At 47.5% G+C, this 21099-nt stretch overlaps 1 protein-coding gene across 2 annotated transcripts in view; it reads left to right on the top strand.

The window, feature by feature from the left end:
- Nucleotides 1-21099, top strand: part of LOC139279948 (SITS-binding protein) — a 153714-nt gene that overhangs the window by 50939 nt on the left and 81676 nt on the right. For both annotated transcript variants that reach the window (XM_070899294.1, XM_070899295.1), the window contains exons 3-4: nucleotides 8953-9160; nucleotides 18569-18719. In XM_070899294.1, coding sequence (XP_070755395.1) covers nucleotides 8953-9160; nucleotides 18569-18719 — 359 coding nt within the window. The remainder of the gene's footprint in view (nucleotides 1-8952; nucleotides 9161-18568; nucleotides 18720-21099) is intronic.

Here is a 21099-nt window from a genome sequence, read left to right on the forward strand (position 1 = left end):
TCACAGCCACAAGCAATGTCAGATTGGGAGTTGGTCACCTTTGATGCCTTTATATGCATCGTTTTGAGCTACAGGTGAGCCTGTCGGGAGATAGGGTGGAAAACGCATTGAAAAAAGTGAAGCCATTCTCCAGACGGAGTCTGGTGGTTCCCTGAAGATAAACATCAGCAGTGAAAGGAGCTTTGTGCAGTTTGAGTAATGGAGAGACTAGTGGCACACTCGGGTATCAGGGTGAGCTATTCAATTAGGTCATGGCTGATCTGTATCTTAACTGCATCTACCTGCCTTGGTTCCGTAATCCTTAATACCCTACCCAACAAAAATCTTATCAAATCTCAGTTTTGGAATTTTCAATTGACAGTTCAACAGTTTTTGGGGTGAAGACAGTTCCAGATTTTCACTACCCTGTGTGTGAAGGAATGCTTCCTGACATCACTCCTAAATGGCTAGCTCTAATTTAAGATTGTGCCCCCGTGTTCTGGACTCTCCGACCAGAGGGAATAGTTTCTCTCTATCTACCCTATCGACCCCTATGATCATCTTAAACACCTCATTAGATCACCCCTTAATCGTCCATATTTAAGGGGATACAAGTCTAGTCTAGTCTGTGCAACCCGTTCTCAATATAACCACTTTAGCCCCAGTACCATTCCGGCGAATCTGCATTGCACCCTGTCCAAGGCCAATTTATCCTTCTTGAGGTGCGGTGCCCAGAATAGACTGCAGAACTCCAGACGGTGTCTCACCAGAGATTTATACCACTGTATAAAGGCATAACTTTCTCCTCTTTGTATTTCAACCCCAGAAAGATGTGCATAAGGTGCTTTCATAGAAACATAGAAATTTACAGCACAGAAGGAAGCCATTTCGGGCTATCGTGTCAACAAAGAGCCGCACGGCCCTTGATCAGCAGCCCTAAAGGTTACATGTAAACCTATGAACAATGACCGAAAGGCAAAGAGCACTCAGCCGAACCAGTCCGCCTCACACACCTGTGACACCCCTTATACTGAGAACATTCTACACTCCACCCCAAATGGAGTCATGTGATCTCCTGGGAGAGGCAAAAACCAGATAAAAACCCAGGCCAATTTAGGGAGAAAAAATCTGGGAAAATTCCTCTCCGACTCATCCAGGCGATCAAAACTAGTCCAGGAGATCAACCTGGCCATATTCTATTCCATGCAATAGTTACCATTATATCTGCACCGTCCAACAATAGGTCATGCAGTCTAATCCTAATTATCAGCTCTAGGTCCGTAACCCTGCAGGTTGCTGCACTTTAAGTGCCCATCCAACCATCTCTTAAAAGTGTGAGGGTTTCTGCATCCACCACTCTTCCAGGCAGCGAGTTCCAGATCTCCACAACCCTCTGCGTAAAGAAGCCCCCCCTCAAATCCCCTCTAAACCTTCCACCAACCACCTTAAAACTATGCCCCCTCGTAATAGACCCCTCCACCAAAGGAAATAAACCCTTACTATCCACTATGTCCAGGCCCCTCAATATTTTGTACACCTCGATGAGATCTCCTCTCCACCTCCTCTGTTCCAATGAGAACAAACCCAGCCTATCCAATCAGTCCTCATAACTAAGATCCTCCATTCCAGGCAGCATCCTAGTAAATCTCCTCTGCACCCTCTCTAGTGCAATCACGTCCTTCCTATAATACGGCAACCCGAACTGCACGCAGTACTCCAACTGTGGCCTAACCAAAGTATTATACAATTTAAGCACAACCTCCCTGCTCTTATATTCTATGCCTTGGCCAATAAAGGCAAGCATTCCGTATGCCTACTTAACCACCTTATCCACCTGTCTTGCTACTTTCAGGGATCTGTGGACAAGCACGCCAAGGTTCCTTTGTTCATCTACACTATTAAGTGACCTACCGCTTAATGTGTATACCTTTTCCTTATTAGCCCTCCCAAAGTGCGTCACCTCACACTTCTCTGAATTAAATTCCATTTGCCACTGCTCTGCCCACCTGACCAGTAGATTGATATCCTCCTGCCTCCCATGACTTTCCTCTTCATTATCAACCACACAGCCAATTTTAGTGTCGTCTGCAATCTTCTTAATCATACTCCCTATATTCAAATCTAAATCGTTGATATATACCACAAAAAGCAAGGGACCCAGTACTGAGCCCTGCGGGACCCCACTGGAAACATCCTTCCAGTTACAAAAACATCCATCAATCATTACCTTTTGCTTCCTACCTCTAAGCCAATTTTGGATCCAACATGGCACTTTGCCCTGTATCCCATGGGCTTTACCTTCATGAGCAGTCTACCATATGGGACCTTATCAAAAGCCTTGCTAAAGTCCATATATACTACATCGTACGCGCTACCCTCATCGACCCTCTTAGTTACCTCAAAAAATTCAATCGGGTTAGTCAAACACGATCTTCCCTTAACAAATCCGTGCTGACTGTCCCTAATTAATCCCTGCCTTTCCAAATGCAGATTTATCCTGTTTTTCAGGATTTTTCCCAATAATTTTCCCACCACTGAGGTTACACTGACAGGCCTATAATTACTCGGCCTATCCCTTTCTCCCTTCTTAAACGAGGGTACTACATTAGCAGTTCTCCAATCCTCTGGCACCATGCCCAGATCCAAAGAGGACTGGAAAATGATGGTCAAGGTCTTTGCTATTTCTTCCTTTACTTCACTCAACGGCCTCAGATGCATTTCATCCGGGCCTGGGGACTTATCTACTTTCATAGCTGCTAAACCTCTTAATACTTCCTCTCTCACTACATTTATTTCATCCAGAATATCACACTCCTCCTCGATAGCAGTATCTGCAGTATCCCTTTCCTTTGTGAAAACAGATGCAAAGTATTGGTTAAGAACTCTACCAACATCTTCCACATCCACACAAAGATTACCCTCATGGTCTCTAATAGGCCCTACCCTTTCTTTAGTTAACCTCTTAATATATTTGCAGAACATCTTAGGGTTTTCCTTAATTTTACTGGCCAAGAATTTCTCATGCTCTCTCTTAGCATTCCTAATATCCTTTTTAATTTTGCCTCTTAACTTTCTATATTCCCCTAAAGATTCTAAAGTATTTAGCCGTTGGTATTTAGCCTGACATCAGTAGTGGGGAAAATTTTGGAATCAATCATTAAGGATGAAATAGCAGCGCACTTGGAAAGCAGTGACAGGATCGGTCCAAGTCAGCATGGATTTATGAAAGGGAAATCATGCTTGACGAATCTTCTGGAATTTTTTGAGGATGCAACTAGCAGAGTGGACAAGGGAGAACCAGTGGATGTGGAGTATTTCGACATTTCAAAAGTCTTTTGACAAGGTCCCGCACAAGAGATTGGTGTGCAAAATCAAAGCGCATGGTATTGGGGGTGATGTACTGACGTGGATAGAGAACTGGTTGGCAGACAGGAAGCAGAGTCGGGATAAGCGGGTCCTTTTCAGAATGGCAGGCAGTGACTAGTGGAGTGCCACAGGGCTCAGTGCTGGGACCCCAGCTCATTACAATATACATTAACGATTTAGATGAAGGAATTGAGTGTAATATATCCAAGTTTGCAGATGACACTAAACTGGGTGGCGGTGTGAGCTGTGAGGAGGACGCTAAGAGGCTGCAGGATGACTTGGACAGGTTAGGTGAGTGGGCAAATGCATGGCAGATGCAGTATAATGTAGATAAGTGTGAGGTTAACCATTTTGGGGGCAAAAACACGAAGGCAGAATATTATCTGAATAGCGGCAGATTAGGAAAAGTGGAGGTGCAATGAGACCTGGGTGTCATGGTTCATCAGTCACTGAAAGTGGGCATGCAGGTACAGCAGGCGGTGAAGAAGACAAATGGTATGTTGGCCTTCATAGCAAGGGGATTTGAATATAGGAGCAGGGAGGTCTTACTGCAGTTGTACAGGGCCTTAGTGACGCCCCACCTGGAATATTGTGTTCAGTTTTGGTCTCTGAGGAAGGACGTTCTTGCTATTGAGGGAGTGCAGCGAAGGTTCACCAGACTGATTCCAGGGATGGCTGGACTGTCATATGAAGAGAGACTGGATCAACTGGGCCTTTATTCACTGGAGTTTAGAAGGATGAGAGGTGATCTCATAGAAACGTATAAGATTCTGATGGGACTGGACAGGTTAGATGCGGGAAGAATGTTCCCGATGTTGGGGAAGTCCAGAACCAGAGGACATAGTCTTAGGATAAGGGGTAGGCCATTTAGGACTGAGATGAGGAGAAACTTCTTCACTCAGAGAGTTGTTAACCTATGGAATTCCCTGCCGCAGAGAGTTGTTGTTGCCAGTTCATTGGATATATTCAAGAGGGAGTTAGATATGGCCCTTACGGCTAAGGGGATCAAGGGGTATGGAGAGAAAGCAGGAAAGGGGTACTGAGGAATGATCAGCCATGATCTTATTGAATGGCGGTGCAGGCTCGAAGGGCCGAATGGCCTACTCCTATGTTTCTATGTATATGACATAAGCGTCCCTTTTTTTCTTAATCCTCCCCTGTAAGTCCCTAGACATCCAGGGGGCTCTAGAATTATTTTTCCCAGCCTTTTTCTTTAAGGGCACATGTTTGGCCTGAGCCTTCCGGATCTCCTCCTTAAATGCCTCCCACTGTTCCAACACTGATTTACCCACAAGTAGCTGTTTCCAGTCCACTGTGGCCAAATCACTCCTTAACTTAGCAAAATTAGCTTTTCCTCAATTCGGAACTTTTATTCCAGGCCTATACTTGTCCTTATCCATAACCAACTTGAATCTGACTGAATTATGGTCACTGGCACCCAAGTGCTCCCCCACTAATACCCCTTCAACCTGCCCAGCTTCATTCCCCAAAACTAAATCCAAGACCGCCCCCTCCTGTGTTGGGCTTGCTACTTACTGACTTTAAAAAATTCTTTTGAATGCATTTCAAGAATTCCGCACCCTCTCTCCCCTTCACACTTAATTTGTCCCAATCAATATTTAGATAGTTAAAATCCCCTACTATTACTACCCTATGGTTTTTAAACTTCACAGCAATTTGCCTACATATTTGCTCCTCTATCTCCCTCCCACTGTTTGGGGGTCTATAATACACGCCCAGCAGTATAATCGCCCCTTTTTTACTTTTTAATTCGACCCATATGGCCTCATTTGATGATCCCTCTAACATATCATCCCTCCTCACTGCTGTAATATTTTATTTAATCAGTACCGCAAACCCCCCCCACGCTGCCTTTTTACTTCCCTCTCTATCTTGTCTAAAAATCCTGTAGCCAGGAATATTGATCTGCCAAACCTGCCCATCTTTCAGCCATGTTTCTGTAATGGTTATAATGCCATAGATTTACATAGAATCTACAGCACAGAAACAGGCCATTCGGCCCAACTAGTCGATGTCGGTGTTCATACTCCAAACGAGCCTCCTCCCATTTCAGGGTATTTTAGGAAGGCTGTCAATGCCTCGGAGAGGGTACAGGGGAGATTTACCGGATGATACCAGGGGTGGGGGAATTTGGTTTTGTGGAGAGACTGGAGAAGCTGGAATTGCTCTCCTTTTTGCAGAGAAGGTTAAAGGGAGACCTAATCGAGGTGTTCAAAATGATGAGGGGTTTTGATAGAGCAAGTCGGGAGAAACTGTTTCCTCTGGCAAATGGGTCGGTAACCCGAGGCCAAAGGATCCAGAGGGGAAATTAGGAGAAATGTTTTCACACACAGGGTTGTCATGATCTGGAACGCATTACCTGAAAGGGTGGTGGAAGCAGATTTCAAAAGTCAACTGGACATGTACTTGAAGGGGACTCATTTTCAGGGTTTGGGGGAAAATTTTGGTTGTGGGATTAAATTGGACAGCTCTTTCAAAGAGCCGGCACAGGCACGATGGACCGAATGGCCGCCTTCTGTGCTATAAGATTCTATGACCTGCCTCACCTACTCCATGTGGCAGTGAGTTCCACATTCCCACCACTCTCTGGGTAAAGTAATTACTCCTGAATACTTGATACGATCTGTATATGACTACCTCACAAGCTAAGGCAAAGGAACTGTAATCTCAGGGGCCGTGGTTAACACTTTGAGCCTTCCGGTGTCTGGGCTAATAATGAGATAAAATACAGCCTTTGACTCCAGGATCCCACACTCCTGGGGTCCCATCTCTGAGCCACACTCCCTGTCCACGCAGTTCCCTGTGATGTGGCGGGACGACCCACACAGAATTCATCACACTGAGCAACAGCCGTGGCTTCACAAGTCTGCTAGCGTCCCGCTATTTTGGGACACTTGTTATTGAGCTGGGGTCTGGGAGGATGTAAGGAACACTCCAAGCTTTTAATGAGAAGCCAAGGGTCTCCAGGGTATATCCTATTTCCCTGAAACTATGACAGCCGGGCCAGCGGCCCTTGTTGACAGACACCGGGTCTCCTTGACGACATTCCCTCGGTAATGTCGAGTGGTGCTATTTCAGGAAGCTGCCAGCTCGGGGATTTGAGGCTGGGAGCTCCCTGCGGGCCTCAGTCGGGAAATGCTCCGCTCTGTGTGTAACTGAGCCCCTCCGTGCAGGAAGGTCCCATCTCCCATCCCCAGTCTGCACGGAGTCAGCTGATCTTACCTGGAGCAGCAGCGAGTGGAGAGGGGATAAATATCAGGCATTGCTGGACAATGTGGGTGTGTGGGGGCAGTGGGCCGGATCAGGCGGTGACCTCCACCCGCCCCCCCCCCCCGTGCCCAACATGGCCCAGTTTGACACACTAAGAACGTCCGTTTGGCTGAATTATCGGGAGAGCGAGAGAGCAGCAGGGTAGCCAGCGGAACAGGAGAGTAAGACCCAAGGAAGACACGGGAAGAACTTGTCCTTGCCTGTTATACAAATGTTAAAGACATTCCATCAAGGCTCCTTGTGTTTGGTCTCTTCAAATCAGCTGTGTCGACACTTCAGACTGCATCTGCTGCCCTGGAATCCCAAGAACAGGACACTGCTGCCAGCAAGGATTTATTGGGATTAGTGTGTGATCAGGTGATGGTCAGGCAGAGAAATGTGAGGAGGATCAGTAGTTCCTGAGGTGGGGTGGGATAGGGAGTAAGGCACATATGACACACACAGCTGATTAGAACCTCCCACAAACACAGGCCACAGTCTGTAAATCAAGTCTGAGAAACTGCCAACTGCGAAGTGACCTGATGGCTTTCAGGTCGTGTGGGTTTATCGGAACTAGAGCCATGGCACACTGAGCCCAAACCATTCATTGTTGCAGGTCACCGAGTGTGTGGAGGTTCCCCTCTGGTGAACGCAGTAAATAGCCAAGGCATGCAGGCTAGCAAGGTCCCAGGTTTGAGCCCAGGGCCGGTGCTGTTGGGCTGTGACCATTGACCTTGGGCAAACTAAGGTCGGACAGGATTCCTGCCGCTGATCTGTGACTCACATTGCAATGTTGGGTGAGGACAGGCGGTGAAGCCCACTACAGTCCAATAGCCAGGCAAATGCTCACTGGCTTGGCTCACCCATGGGGAGTGGCCACTTGAGTGAGGATGGTCCCAGTGGCATTTTACCCGAGCGGTGAGTCATTCACACTCATCTTTTAGAAACATAGAAAAATAGGTGCAGGAGTAGGCCATTCGGCCCTTCAAGCCTGCATCACCATTCAATAAGATCATGGCTGATCATTCCCTCAGTACCCCTTTCCTGCTTTCTCTCCATACCCTTTGATCCCCTTAGCCGTAAGGACCATATCTAATTCCCTCTTGAATATATCCAATGAACTGGCATCAACAACTCTCTGCGGTAGGGAATTCCACAGGTTAACAACTCTCTGAGTGAAGAAGTTTCTCCTCATCTCAGTCCTAAATGGCCTACCCCTTATCCTAAGACTGTGTCCCCTGGTTCTGGACTTCCCCAACATCGAGAACATTCTACCCGCACCTAACCTGTCCCGTCCCGTCAGAATCTTATATGTTTCTATGAGATCCCCTCTCATCCTTCTAAACTCCAGTGAATAAAGGCCCAGTTGATCCAGTCTCTCCTCATATGTCAGTCCTGCCATACCGGGAATCAGTCTGGTGAACCTTCGCTGCACTCCTTCAATAGCAAGAACGTCCTTCCTCAGATTAGGAGACCAAAACTGAACACAATATTCCAGGTGAGGCCTCACCAAGGCCCTGTACAACTGCAGTAAGACCTCTCTGCTCCTATATTCAAATCCCCTAGCTATGAAGGCCAACATACCATTTGCCTTCTTCACCGCCTGCTGTACCTGTATGCCAACTTTTAATGACTGATGTACCATGACACCCAGGTCTCGTTGCACCGCCCCTTTTCCTAATCTGCCGCCATTCAGATAATATTCTGTCTGCATTTTTGCCCCCAAAGTGGATAACCTCACATTTATCCACATTATACTGTATCTGCCATGCATTTGCCCACTCACCTAACCTGTCCAAGTCACCCTGCAGCCTCCTAGCGTCCTCCTCACAGCTCACACCGCCACCCAGTTTAGTGTCATCTGCAAACTTGGAGATATTACATTCAGTTCCTTCATCCAAATCATTGATGTATATTGTAAAGAGCTGGGGTCCCAGCACTGAACCCTGCGGCACTCCACCAGTCACTTGTCCCATTACCATCTCATTTGTGCCCATCATCCCTTTCATCTCTCTAATCTCTCCTGCCTTCCACCCTATCACAGACCTTCCCTTTTGTTCTTTCCTCCCCTCCCCCTTTCACTGCCCCCTGCACTTCCTTAAGAACTTTTCCAGTTCTGACGAAGAGTCACAGAACATTAACTCTGTTTCTCTCTCCATAGCTGCTGCCTGACCCGCTGAGAATTCCAGCATTTTCTGTTTTTATTTCAGATTCCAGCATCCACGTATTTTGCTTTTGTGTTGTAATGGGGGAGTGTTGGGAGGTGGGCAGAGGGCGAGATCTGTTTCTACCCCCGTTACTTTGTGTGTGCCTGTCTCTCTCTCTCTCTGCCGCCAGGCGTGGCTGTGCAGGTTCAGCAGGAAGTCCCATTGCACGTTGGGATTGACAGCAGGAAGCGGCTGTGCCTGGGGCTGCTGCCCAGTGCTGAGATGGAGCCTCTGAGGTACACGGTGTGTGTCAGCGACAGCCTCACAACAGTCCACCAACAAGTGGGAAATGTGAACCCTGCAGCCCATCCTACTCTCCCAGACACCAGCATTCTGCGGTAAGGAGCGAACACTTCTGGTCCCTACTAGTAGGCCTCCCGTGGCAGTGCTCGCTGTTTGGTTTGATCAGAACGGACTCCTTTTTAAAAAAAACTTTCTGTTCAGAAAAAGTCTTAAACAGATTGTGATTTTAAAAAGAATAGCAGGATAAATCAGGCAGAATGGGGCCAAAAGAAATGAGTGTGGGTGAAATGAGATTGTTGGAAATGAGAGAGTTGGGAACAAAAGGAAAGAGCAACTGGGTATTAAAGAGAGAGAGAGGTCGGGGAGGCTGAATATAGAAAGTACAGCGGAGATTTAATAAAGGGAATAAAAGGCAAAGAGAGAGTAGATTAGCGGCTAACATAAAAGGGAACCGCAAAGTCTTATAAACACATAACTAGTAAAAGGGCAGTCAAAGAAAGGGTGGGGGCGATTAGGGAAAAGGAAATCTTGTTGAGGAGGCAGTGGGCATGACTGAGGTACGAAATGATTACTTTGCACTAGAGAAGATACTGTCAATGTAGCAGTGATGGAGCCCGTGTGGTGGCTGGTGTGCAACGGCCACTATACGTTAAAAAAAATCCACACACAGGCATTTTCCACCCTTCAGGATGTAGTCCTTCATTGAAGCACCTGTGAACTCGCCCTTTTTTGGTGTGGAAGCAAGTCATCCTCATTTCGAGGGGCTGCCTATGATGATGATAGTGGAGGCAGTAGAGAAATTGGATAGGATAAAAGTAGATAAAGAGGAGATACTTAAAAGGTTGGCGGTTCTCGATGAGGGTAGTGTGGTTGATGTGTATATGGACTTTCAAAAGTTTGACGACGTACCACATGATAGACCTGTTAACAAATTTAAAGCCCGTGGCAGCATGGATACAAAATTGGTTCAGGAGCAGAAAGCAGTGAGTAGTGGTGAACGGTTGTTTCTCAGACCAGAGGGCAGTATACAGGGTGTTCCCCTGGGTTCGGTGTTGGGGCCACTGCTCTTTTTGATATATATTAATGACCTGGACTTGGGTATACAGGGCATCATTTCAAAGTTTGCAAATAACATAAAACTCAAAAATGTAGTAAACAATGAGGACACATTTCAGGACAAAATGGACAGACACATGAAAGATGGAATTTAACACACATAAGTGTGAAGTGATACATTTTGGTAGGAAGAATGAGGAGAGGCAATATGAAATAAATGGTACAATTTTAAAAGGGATGCAGGAACAGAGAGACCTGGGGGGATGTACGTACAAACATCTTTGAAGGTGGCAGGACAAGGTGGGAAGACTGTTAAAAAGCATATGGAATCCTTGGCTTTATTAATAGAGAAATACAGTACAAAAACAAGGAAGTTATGCTAAACCTTTATAAAACACTGGTTAGGCCCCAGCTGGAGTATTGTGTCCAATTCTGGGCATTTTCGGAAGGATATGAAGGCTGAGGCGAAGGTGCTGGAGACATTTACAAGAATGGTACCAGGGATGAGGGACTTCAGTTATGCGGACAGACTGGAGAAGCTTGGGTTGTTCTCCTTAGATCAGAGAAGGTTAAGAGGAGTAAATAAGGAGAAACTGTTTCCAGCAGAAGGGTTGGTGACCAGAGGAACAGATTTAAGGTGATTGACAAAGGAACCAAAGGCGACATGAGGAAGCATTGTCTATGTAGCGAGCTGTTGTGATCTGGAATGCACTGCCTGAAAGGGTGGTGGGAGCAGATTCAATTGTAACATCAAAAGAGAATTGGATAAATACTTGAAGGGAAAAAAATTACATGGGTATGGGGAAAGAACCGGGGAAGTGGGATTAACTGGGATCAAAGAGCCAGCTCAGGAATGATGGGCCAAATGACCTCCTTCTGTCTTGTTTCATGCTATGAAAGAGAGGAGAACTGGCATAACTAAAACCGCCTATTTCCACCTCCGTAACATCGCCTGACTCCGGCCTTGCCTCAGCTCATCTGCTGCTGAAGCCCTCATCCATGCCTTTGTTGCCTCTAAACTTGACTATTGCAATGCTCTCCTGGCTGGCCTCCTGCATTCTACCCTACGTAAACTTGAGGCCATCCAAAACTCAATTGTCCGTGTCCTAGCTCGCAACAAGTCCCGTTCACCCATCACTCCTGTGCTCGCTGATCTCCCAGTTAAGCAACGCTTCGATTTCAAAATTATCATCCTTATTTACAAATTCCGCCAAGACCTCGCTCCTCCCTATCTCTGTAATCTCTTTCAGCCTCACAATGCCACGAGATGTCTGCGCTCCACAAATTCTGCCCTTTTGAGCATCCCTGATTATAATCGCTCAACCATCGGTGGCCGTGTTTTCTGTTGCCTAGGTCCTACATTTTGGAATTCCCTACCTAAACCTCTCTGCCTCTTTACCACTCTTTCCTCCTTTAAGACGTTCCTTAAAACTTACCTCTTTGACCAAACTTTTGGTCATCTGCCGACAATGCAGAGTTAGATTGGAAAGTAAGCTGTGAGGAGAATGCAAAGTGGCTGCAAAGGGATGTAGACACGTTAAGTAAGTGGGCAAGAAGATGTCAAATGGAGAAGTGTGAAATTATCCACCCTGGCAGGAAAATTAGAAAAGTATAATAGGTTTCAAATAGTGAGAGACTGGGAAATGTTGGTCCTTGTACATGAATCACAGAAGGTTAACATGCAGGTACAGCAACCAATTAGGAAAGCAAATGTTATTGTCATATATGTATGCTTGAGGTTACTAGCCACCAGGTGGCGCGACTGTCGGAGGTCATTGGACTGTACGCACGTGTAAAAGGCAAGCCATCATGTAATGTAATTACTTTGGGCCCTAATAAAGCAGAGCCAGGTTTGTACCTGGGTTAGTTTACAATATTCAGTCTACCGAGTTATTACATACATAACATTTGGCGATAAGGTAACTTAAGAACCTTCGCATGCAAAACTGAGCACAATTGGAATTCTGGAGAGATTCGTGGAGGGAGAGCTCTAGGCAGTTTTTGTAGCTCGCCTGGACCATTACTTCATGGCCAACAAAATGGAGGAACCCACTGACGCAGTTAGGCGCAGGGCGGTCTTCCTCACGGTTTGCAGTCTGAAAATCTATGGACTCAAAGAATTTTCTCTCGCCTGCAAGTCCAATGGACAAGGAGTATGAGAAATTGTGTGCTCTGGTACGTGACCATCTCAAACCAGAAGAAGTCATCATCATCTCACGATATTGATTCTACAAGCACATCCTTTCTAAAGGCCAGGATGTGTTGGAATTCGTTGCCGACCTAAGACATCTAGCTGGACCGTGTAACTTCGAAAATGCGTTGGGAGACATGCTGCGGGACTTCTTTGTAATCGGCATCAACCACGAGGTGATCGTGCATAAGCTACTGGCAGCGGAGACGCTGGATTTGAGCAAGGCCATCACGATTACCCAGGCATGCATGATGATGGACAAAAACTTAAAGAAGATATCATCGAAAAATTGGAACTTGGCAAGTACTGTAAACAAGACTATATCGTCGTTTGGCAGAGCTGCATAATGCAGGGCCTAATCGACTGCGTATGCAAAACCTGTGGCTGCCCAAAGTCCGCCAACGGGAATGAATCCGATTTCACCGTGTTGGCGTTGTGGGGGCAATCACCGGCTTCAGCAGTGTCGGTTTAAACAGTACACTTGTAAAGGCTGTTCGAGACTGGGGCATCTCCAGCGCATGTGTCCGCAACTGAGCAAGTGTGCTGCGACACACCATGTGGAGGATGATGATCAGTATAGCGCGGATCCGGATATGCAATCCAAGATACCAGAGGAGGAAGTGTATGGACTGTATTCGTTCCTAACAAAGAGCCAATCGATAATGATTAACTTGAAACTTAACGGTGTGCCGGTACCGATGGAATTGGACACGGGTGCGAGTCAATCAATAATGAGTCAGAGGACATTCGACAAGCTGTGGGATACTAAGGCCGCCCTGACCTATGTGAGAACACCACCGCAGGTCGGGGCTGTAAATAGAGCTGGAGCAGCGGGCCCTGGAACATCGTGGGCGAAGGTGCGGCGAATTAGGGTACGGGGCCCAGAAGAGCCGAGGGCCCAGGGGCAGCACGGATCTGCCCATACTGCGATATGTATGCGCACTAGGTCTGTGCAGCAGAGCTGGTCTCCAGTCATCCTGGTTAATCCTTGCCACTAGATAAAGGCCGAGCTTTGTCAAGCTATGTGGTGGCTGATGTGCAACGGTCACCACAGTTAAAAAAATTCACACACAGGCATCGTCCAAACCCTCAACTGGAGTTCAGGACTGGAACATCGGTTCCTTCATTGAAACATCTGTGAACTCTCGTGGAAGCAAGTCATCCTCGTTTGAGGGATCGCCTATGATGATGATGACTAAGGCTGTGAGGCCTAAGCTGAATCCAGTCAATGCCAAGTTGCATATGTACACTAAAGAACTCATAACGGTGATTGGCAGTGCAGTACTCAAAGTGTCGTATGATGGTGCGGTTTATGATTTACCGTTATGGATTGTTCTAGGCAATGGTCCAACGCTGTTCGGCAAGAATTAGCTAGAAAAAATCAAATGGAATGGGAACGATATCAAAGCGCTGTCGTCGGAGGATGATACTCCATGTGCTCAAGTGCTGTACAAGTTCCCTTCGCTGTTTGAACCAGGCATCGTCAATTTCACGGGAGCAAAGTGTAGATCCACGTGGATTCGGATGCAAGACCCGTCCATCATAAAGCTCGGGCAGTTCCATACATGATGAGGGAGAAGGTCGAAATCGAACTGGACAGACTCCAGCGTGAAGGGGTCATATCACTGGTCGAATTTAACGAATGGGCCAGCTCCATTGTTCCTCTGTTGAAGAGTGATGGCACTGTGAGGATTTGTGGAGACTACAAGGTTACGATCAACCGAGTTTCAAAACATTACCGAAGGCTGATGACCTGTTTGCAACACTAGCCGGGATGAAGTTGTTCACTAAACTGGATCTGACGTCGATCTACATGACTCAGGAGCTGGTCGAAATGTCGAAGAAACTTACGTGCATCAACACTCATAAAGGACTGTTTATCTATAACAGGTGTCCTTTCGAAATTCGCTCGGCTGTAGCCATATTTTAGAGGAACATGGAGAGTCTACTGAAGTCTGTCCCTAGAACCGTCGTGTTCCAAGATGACATCCTGGTCACAGGTCGTGAACATCTGAACAACCTGGAAGAGGTTCTACGTCGTCTGGACAAAGTGGTACTCAGACTGAAACGTTCGAAGTGCGTCTTCATGGTACCGGAAGTCGAATTCCTGGGGAGGAAAATTGCTGCTGACAGCATCAGGCCTATGGACTCAAAAACCAAGGCCATCAAAAATGCACCCAAGCCTCAGAATGTGACGGAGCTGCATTCGTTCCTTGGTCTCCTCAACTACTTCGGTAATTTCCTACCTAGATTGAGCACTTCATTAGAGCCACTGCACATGCTGCTAAGAAAAGGCGACAACTGGGTTTGGGGTGCATCTCAAGAAAGAGCTTTTGAGAAAGCTACTAATCTGCTTTGCTCTAACAAGCTGCTGGTATGATCCATGTAAGCAACTAGTATTGGCCTGTGATGCTTCGTCATATGGAGTTAGTTGCGTGCTCCAACAAGCTAATGAGTCAGGTAATCTACAACCTGTTGCGTATGCTTCTAAAAGTTTGTCAAAGGCAGAAAGATCCTACAGCATGATAGAAAAAGAAGCATTAGCCTGTGTGTATGGGGTTAAAAAGATGCATCAGTACCTGTTTGGTCTTCGGTTTGAACTGGAAACAGATCACAAGCCACTCATTTCATTGTTTCGGAAAACAAAGGTATCAATCCCAATGCATCGTCCCGCATCCAGAGGTGGGCGCTGACATTATCTGCCTATGATTATGTCATTCGCCATCGACCTGGCGCCGAGAATTGTGCCGATGCACTGAGCCGTCTGCCGTTGCCCACACTGGAGGTGGAGACGCCACAACCTGCAGACCTACTGTTAGTTATGGATGCTTTTGAAAGTGAAGGAACCCCTGACACGGCTCAACAAGTTAAGACCTGGACCAGCCAGGGCCCGATATTATCGGTTGTGAAACGTTGTGTCCTTAGTGGTGATTGGTCTACCATACCCAAGCAAATGGGTGATGAGACCAAATCTTACAACCGTCGCAAAGACAAACTATCCATTCAATCAGATTGTTTACTGTGGGGTAATCGTGTTGTTATGCCTAAGAAAGGCAGAGAGAAATTTGTACATGAACTACATAGCACTCATCCCGGTATTGTCATGATGAAAGCCATTGCCAGGTCTCATGTATGGTGGCCTGGAATTAACTCTGATCTGGAATCATGTGTGCATCAGTGCAACACTTGCATGCAGCTAAGTAAAGCACCAGCGGAATCGCCGCTGAGTCAATGTTCGTGGCCATCTAAACCATGGTCCAGGATCCACATCGACTTTGCAGGTCCCTTCCTAGGAAAGATGTTTTTAGTTGTGGTGGATGCATATTCCAAGTGGATAGAGTGTATAATCATGTCATCCAGTACATCCACAGCTACCATTGAGAGCCTTCGTGTCATGTTTGCCACTCATGGTCTGTCCGATATCGTTATAAGCGACAACGGACCTTGCTTCACTAGTCTGGAGTTTCAAGAGTTCATCAAACTCAATGGTATCAAACATGTGAGGTCAGCACCATTCAAACCCACATCCAATGGACAAGCAGAGCATGCTGTCCAAACCATCAAGCAGAGTATGAAACGTGTAACTCAGGGTTCACTGCAGACTCGCTTGCCACGCATATTGCTTACTTACAGGACAAGACCCCACATGCTTACCGGGGTCCCCCCGTGCTGAACTATTGATGAAGAGAAGTCTCAAGACCAAGCTTTCTCTTGTCCAGCCAGACTTGAACGATTATGTTGACTACAGATGTCAAAGTCAGCAGTGCTATCATGATCGCGCTGCTGTGTCATGTGACATTTCTGTTAACGATCCTGTGTATGTACTAAATTATGGTCAAGGTCCCAAGTGGATCGCTGGTACTGTTACGGCCAAGGAGGGTAACAGAGTGTTTATCATCAAGCTCAAGAATGGACAAACATTCAGGAGATATGTTGATCAGATAAAGCTGCGGCACACGGATGAACCGGAACAGTCTGAGGGAGACACAATCAGTGACCAACCAACCGACCCTCAGTCATCAGAGGACTCCGCTGTCATCAATGAATCTGGACTTTCAATCCCTGACATGGCCATTGCCACTCCCATCAGATCGACTACCCAGTCATAACAGACTCCGAACACTCGCCCAAGGCTGGAATTGAACTGAGATGATCAGCTCGGGAACGGAAAGCCCTGGAGCGTCTCAATTTGTAAAAAGACTGTTACTAATATCTTAAAGGGGGATATTGTCATGTATGTATGCTTGGCGTTACTAGCCACCAGGTGGTGCCATTGTTGGAGGTCATTGGGCTGTACGCACATGTGTGCGTCCCAGGTATAAAAGGCAAGCCATCATGTAATGTAATCACTTTGGGCCCTAATAAAGCAGGGCCAGGTTTGTACCTGTGTTAGTTTACAGTATTCGATCTGCCGAGTTATTACATACATAACAGTTATGTTAGCCTTTATTACAAAAGGATTGGATTATAAGTGTAAAGAAGTCCTACTACAATTATATAGGACCTTGATGAGACTACACCTGGAGTAGTGTGTGCAGTTTTGGTCTCCTTACCTAAGGAAGGATATACTTGAGGAAGTACAACAAAGGTTCACCAGATGGATTCCTGGGCTGAGGGGATTGTCCTGTGAGGAGAGATTGAGTAGACTAGGCTTATATTCTCTAGAGTTTAGAAGAATGAGAGATGTTCTCTATGACACATAGAAAATGATAAGGAGCTTGACAGGGTAGATGCTGAGAGGCTGTTTCCCCTAGCTGGAGAGTCTAGAAGTAGGGGCCATAGGCTCAGAATAAGGGGTCGGCCATTTAGGACTGAGATGAGGAGAAACTTCTTCACTCAAAGGGTGATGAATCTTTGGAATTCTCTTACCCAGAGGGCTGTGGAGGCTCAGCTGTTGAATGCATTGATGACAGAGATAGATACATTTTTGGATACTAAGGGAATTGAGGGATATGGAGATAAGATGGGAAAGTGGAGTTGAGGTAGAAGATCAGCCATGATCTTATTGAATGGCGGAGCAGGCTCGAGGGTCCGAATGGCCGACTCCTGCTCTTATTTCTTACGTTTTTATGTTCTTATAATGTTATGTTCCTTCCCCAACCTCTCTCTCCTTAATACCCAGTATCCTTCTCTTTCCCCCTTTCTCTCTCTCTGTTGAATACCTAGTTCCGCTCTCTTCCCCCGATCTCTCTCTCTCTCTCTCTCTGTTGAATACCTAGTTCCCCTCTCTTCCCCCGAACTCTCTCTCTCTCTCTGTTGAATACCTAGTTCCCCTCTCTTCCCCCGATCTCTCTCTCTCTCTCTCTGTTGAATACCTAGTTCCCCTCTCTTCCCCCGATCTCTCTCTCTCGCTCTGTTGAATACCTAGTTCCCCTCTCTTCCCCTGATCTCTCTCTCTCGCTCTGTTGAATACCTAGTTCCCCTCTCTTCCCCCGATCTCTCTCTCTCTCTCTGTTGAATACCTAGTTCCCCTCTCTTCCCCCGATCTCTCTCTCTCTCTCTGTTGAATACCTAGTTCCCCTCTCTTCCCCCGATCTCTCTCTCTCTCTCTGTTGAATACCTAGTTCCCCTCTCTTCCCCCGATCTCTCTCTCTCTCTCTCTGTTGAATACCTAGTTCCCCTCTCTTCCCCCGATCTCTCTCTCTCGCTCTGTTGAATACCTAGTTCCCCTCTCTTCCCCTGATCTCTCTCTCTCGCTCTGTTGAATACCTAGTTCCCCTCTCTTCCCCTGATCTCTCTCTCTCTCTCTCTCTGTTGAATACCTAGTTCCCCTCTCTTCCCCTGATCTCTCTCTCTCTCTCTGTTGAATACCTAGTTCCCCTCCCTTCCCCCGATCTCTCTCTCTCTCTCTCTCTCTCTCTCTCTGTTGAATACCTAGTTCCCCTCTCTTCCCCCGATCTCTCTCTCTCTCTCTGTTGAATACCTAGTTCTCCTCTCTTACCCCTGACTGCTCTCTCTCTCTCTCTCTCTCGCTCCATTTAAAATAGGAGGTTGTGCCCGATTTTGTTTTTATATCATATATGTACACACTGTTTGTAGGCACGAGATGGTGTCATTGTTGGAGGCCACTGAGCAGCCCGCACATGGTGCTGCTCTGGTATAAAAGGCCAGCCATTTTGTGAGTCAGGCAGTTTGGGCCGTAATAAAGCAGAGATAAGGGTGTACCTTGTTCAGTTACACAGTACTCAGTTTGTACCTTTATTGCATACATAACGGTTTAATGCAGAGTCTGTTTCCTTTCTGCTCTCGAATGCAGGCTGCCGTTCTGGAAATTGCAGAGAGCTGCCGACACCGTCCTGAAGCTGGAGCACAACCTGAAGTCATTGTCCAGCAAACTGAGGCAGCACGAGCTAGGAGAGGGAGTGCTGGATCTCAGCGAGCAATCCACACAGCTCCTATCTGGCGAGGTACGACTGCCATCATTCACAACCCACTCTCAGTGAACCTCCTCCCAGACTCTCCCCAACACAGTGGGCCGGATATTCCACTGCAGCAACAGCACAAAAACAGGCTATGGTGAATCAGCAACCCCTTTAACAGCTCACCTGTAGAATTTCAGCTCCAATGCACTCTGTGGGGGGTGAGGGTCTGTCATCATCACCTGTGCACTGGTCCCTCACCCAAGTGCCCACTTTTCACTCAGTGGCGGTTGTATATTTGACCATGGGGAGCAGCACAGCCATGCGTGTTCCTATCTTCACCCAGGATATCCGCGTATCAGCAGGGATCAGTGGATGGTGGTCAGGAGTGGGAGGACTGACTGTGATCCTGTGACCCAAGGGTAATGGGGGAATATAACCGCCCTTCTACCAGCCCAGCTGAAACCTGCCAACGGGGCAGTGAGTGAACCTAAGATCCCCCATTAGTCAGGTTCAGCATCAACTTCATACAAAGCTGTGCCCACAGCTTGCTGTTCAGTCAGGGATTCTGGTCTGAGTGACGCTCTGTGGATCATCAGTTTAATAGCAACCCGCACACACGACTGTCCGTGATCTGCCTGCCCTTGTCCTGGGGCTTGCTGCACTGGCTGCTGATGGGTGGCCGCAATGTCTCATAGGGTTTCTCCAGCAGTACTGACCCCTACACCCCCAGTCTGTACTGACCCATACACCCCCAGTCTGTACTGACTCATACATCCCCAGTCTGTACTGACTCATACATTCCCAGTCTGTACTGACCCATACATCCCCAGTCTGTACTGACCCATACATCCCCATTCTGTACTGACCCATACATCCCCAGTCTGTACTGACCCATACATCCCCAGTCTGTACTGACCCATACACCCCCAGTCTGTACTGACCCATACATCCCCAGTCTGTACTGACTCATACATCCCCAGTCTGGACGGACCCATACATTCTCAGTCTGTACTGACCCATACATCCCCAGTCTGTACTGACCCATACACCCCCAGTCTGTACTGACTCATACATCCCCAGTCTGTACTGACTCATACATTCCCAGTCTGTACTGACCCATACATCCCCAGTCTGTACTGACCCATACACCCCCAGTCTGTACTGACCCATACATCCCCAGTCTGTACTGACCCATACATCCCCAGTCTGTACTGACCCATACACCCCCAGTCTGTACTGACCCATACATCCCCAGTCTGTACGGACCCATACACCCCCAGTCTGTACTGACCCATACATCCCCAGTCTGTACTGACCCATACATCCCCAGTCTGTACGGACCCATACACCCCCAATCTGTACTGACCCATACATCCCCAGTCTGTACGGACCCATACATCCCCAGTCTGTACTGACCCATACATCCCCAGTCTGTACGGACCCATACACCCCCAGTCTGTACTGACCCATACACCCCCGGTTTGTACTGACCCATACACCCTGAGTCTACTGACCCATACATCCCCAGTCTGTACTGAACCATACATCCCCAGTCTGTACGGACCCATACACCCCCAGTCTGTACTGACCCATACATCCCCAGTCTGTACGGACCCATACATCCCCAGTCTGTACTGACCCATACATCCCCAGTCTGTACGGACCCATACACCCCCAGTCTGTACTGACCCATACACCCCCAGTCTGTACTGACCCATACACCCCCAGTCTGTACTGACCCATACACCCCCAGTCTGTACTGACTCATACATCCCCAGTCTGTACCGACCCATACACCCTGAGTCTACTGACCCATACACCCCCAGTCTGTACTGACCCATACACCCCCAGTCTGTACTGACCCATACATCCCCAGTCTGTACTGACCCATACATCCCCAGTCTGTACTGACCCATACACCCCCGGTCTGTACTGACCCATACACCCTGAGTCTACTGACCCATACACCCCCAGTCTGTACTGACCCATACACCCCCAGTCTGTACTGACTCATACATCCCCAGTCTGTACCGACCCATACACCCTGAGTCTACTGACCCATACACCCCCAGTCTGTACTGACCCATACACCCCCAGTCTGTACTGACCCATACATTCCCAGTCTGTACCGACCCATACACCCTGAGTCTACTGACCCATATACCCCCAGTCTGTACTGACCCGTACACCCCCGGTCTGTACTGACCCTTACATCCCCAGCCTGTACTGACCCATACATCCCCAGTATGTACTGACTCATACATCCCCAGTCTGTACTGACCCATACACCCCCGGTCTGTACTGACCCATACATCCCCAGGACATTCTGAAAAGGGAGGGTGAACAGCCAGTTGTCGTGGTGCATATAGGTACCAATGACATAGGAAAAAAATGGGATGAGGTCCTACGAGGCGAATTTAGGGAG

Source organism: Pristiophorus japonicus, chromosome 14 (genome assembly GCF_044704955.1).
Source record: "Pristiophorus japonicus isolate sPriJap1 chromosome 14, sPriJap1.hap1, whole genome shotgun sequence".
Lineage (NCBI taxonomy): Eukaryota > Metazoa > Chordata > Chondrichthyes > Pristiophoridae > Pristiophorus > Pristiophorus japonicus.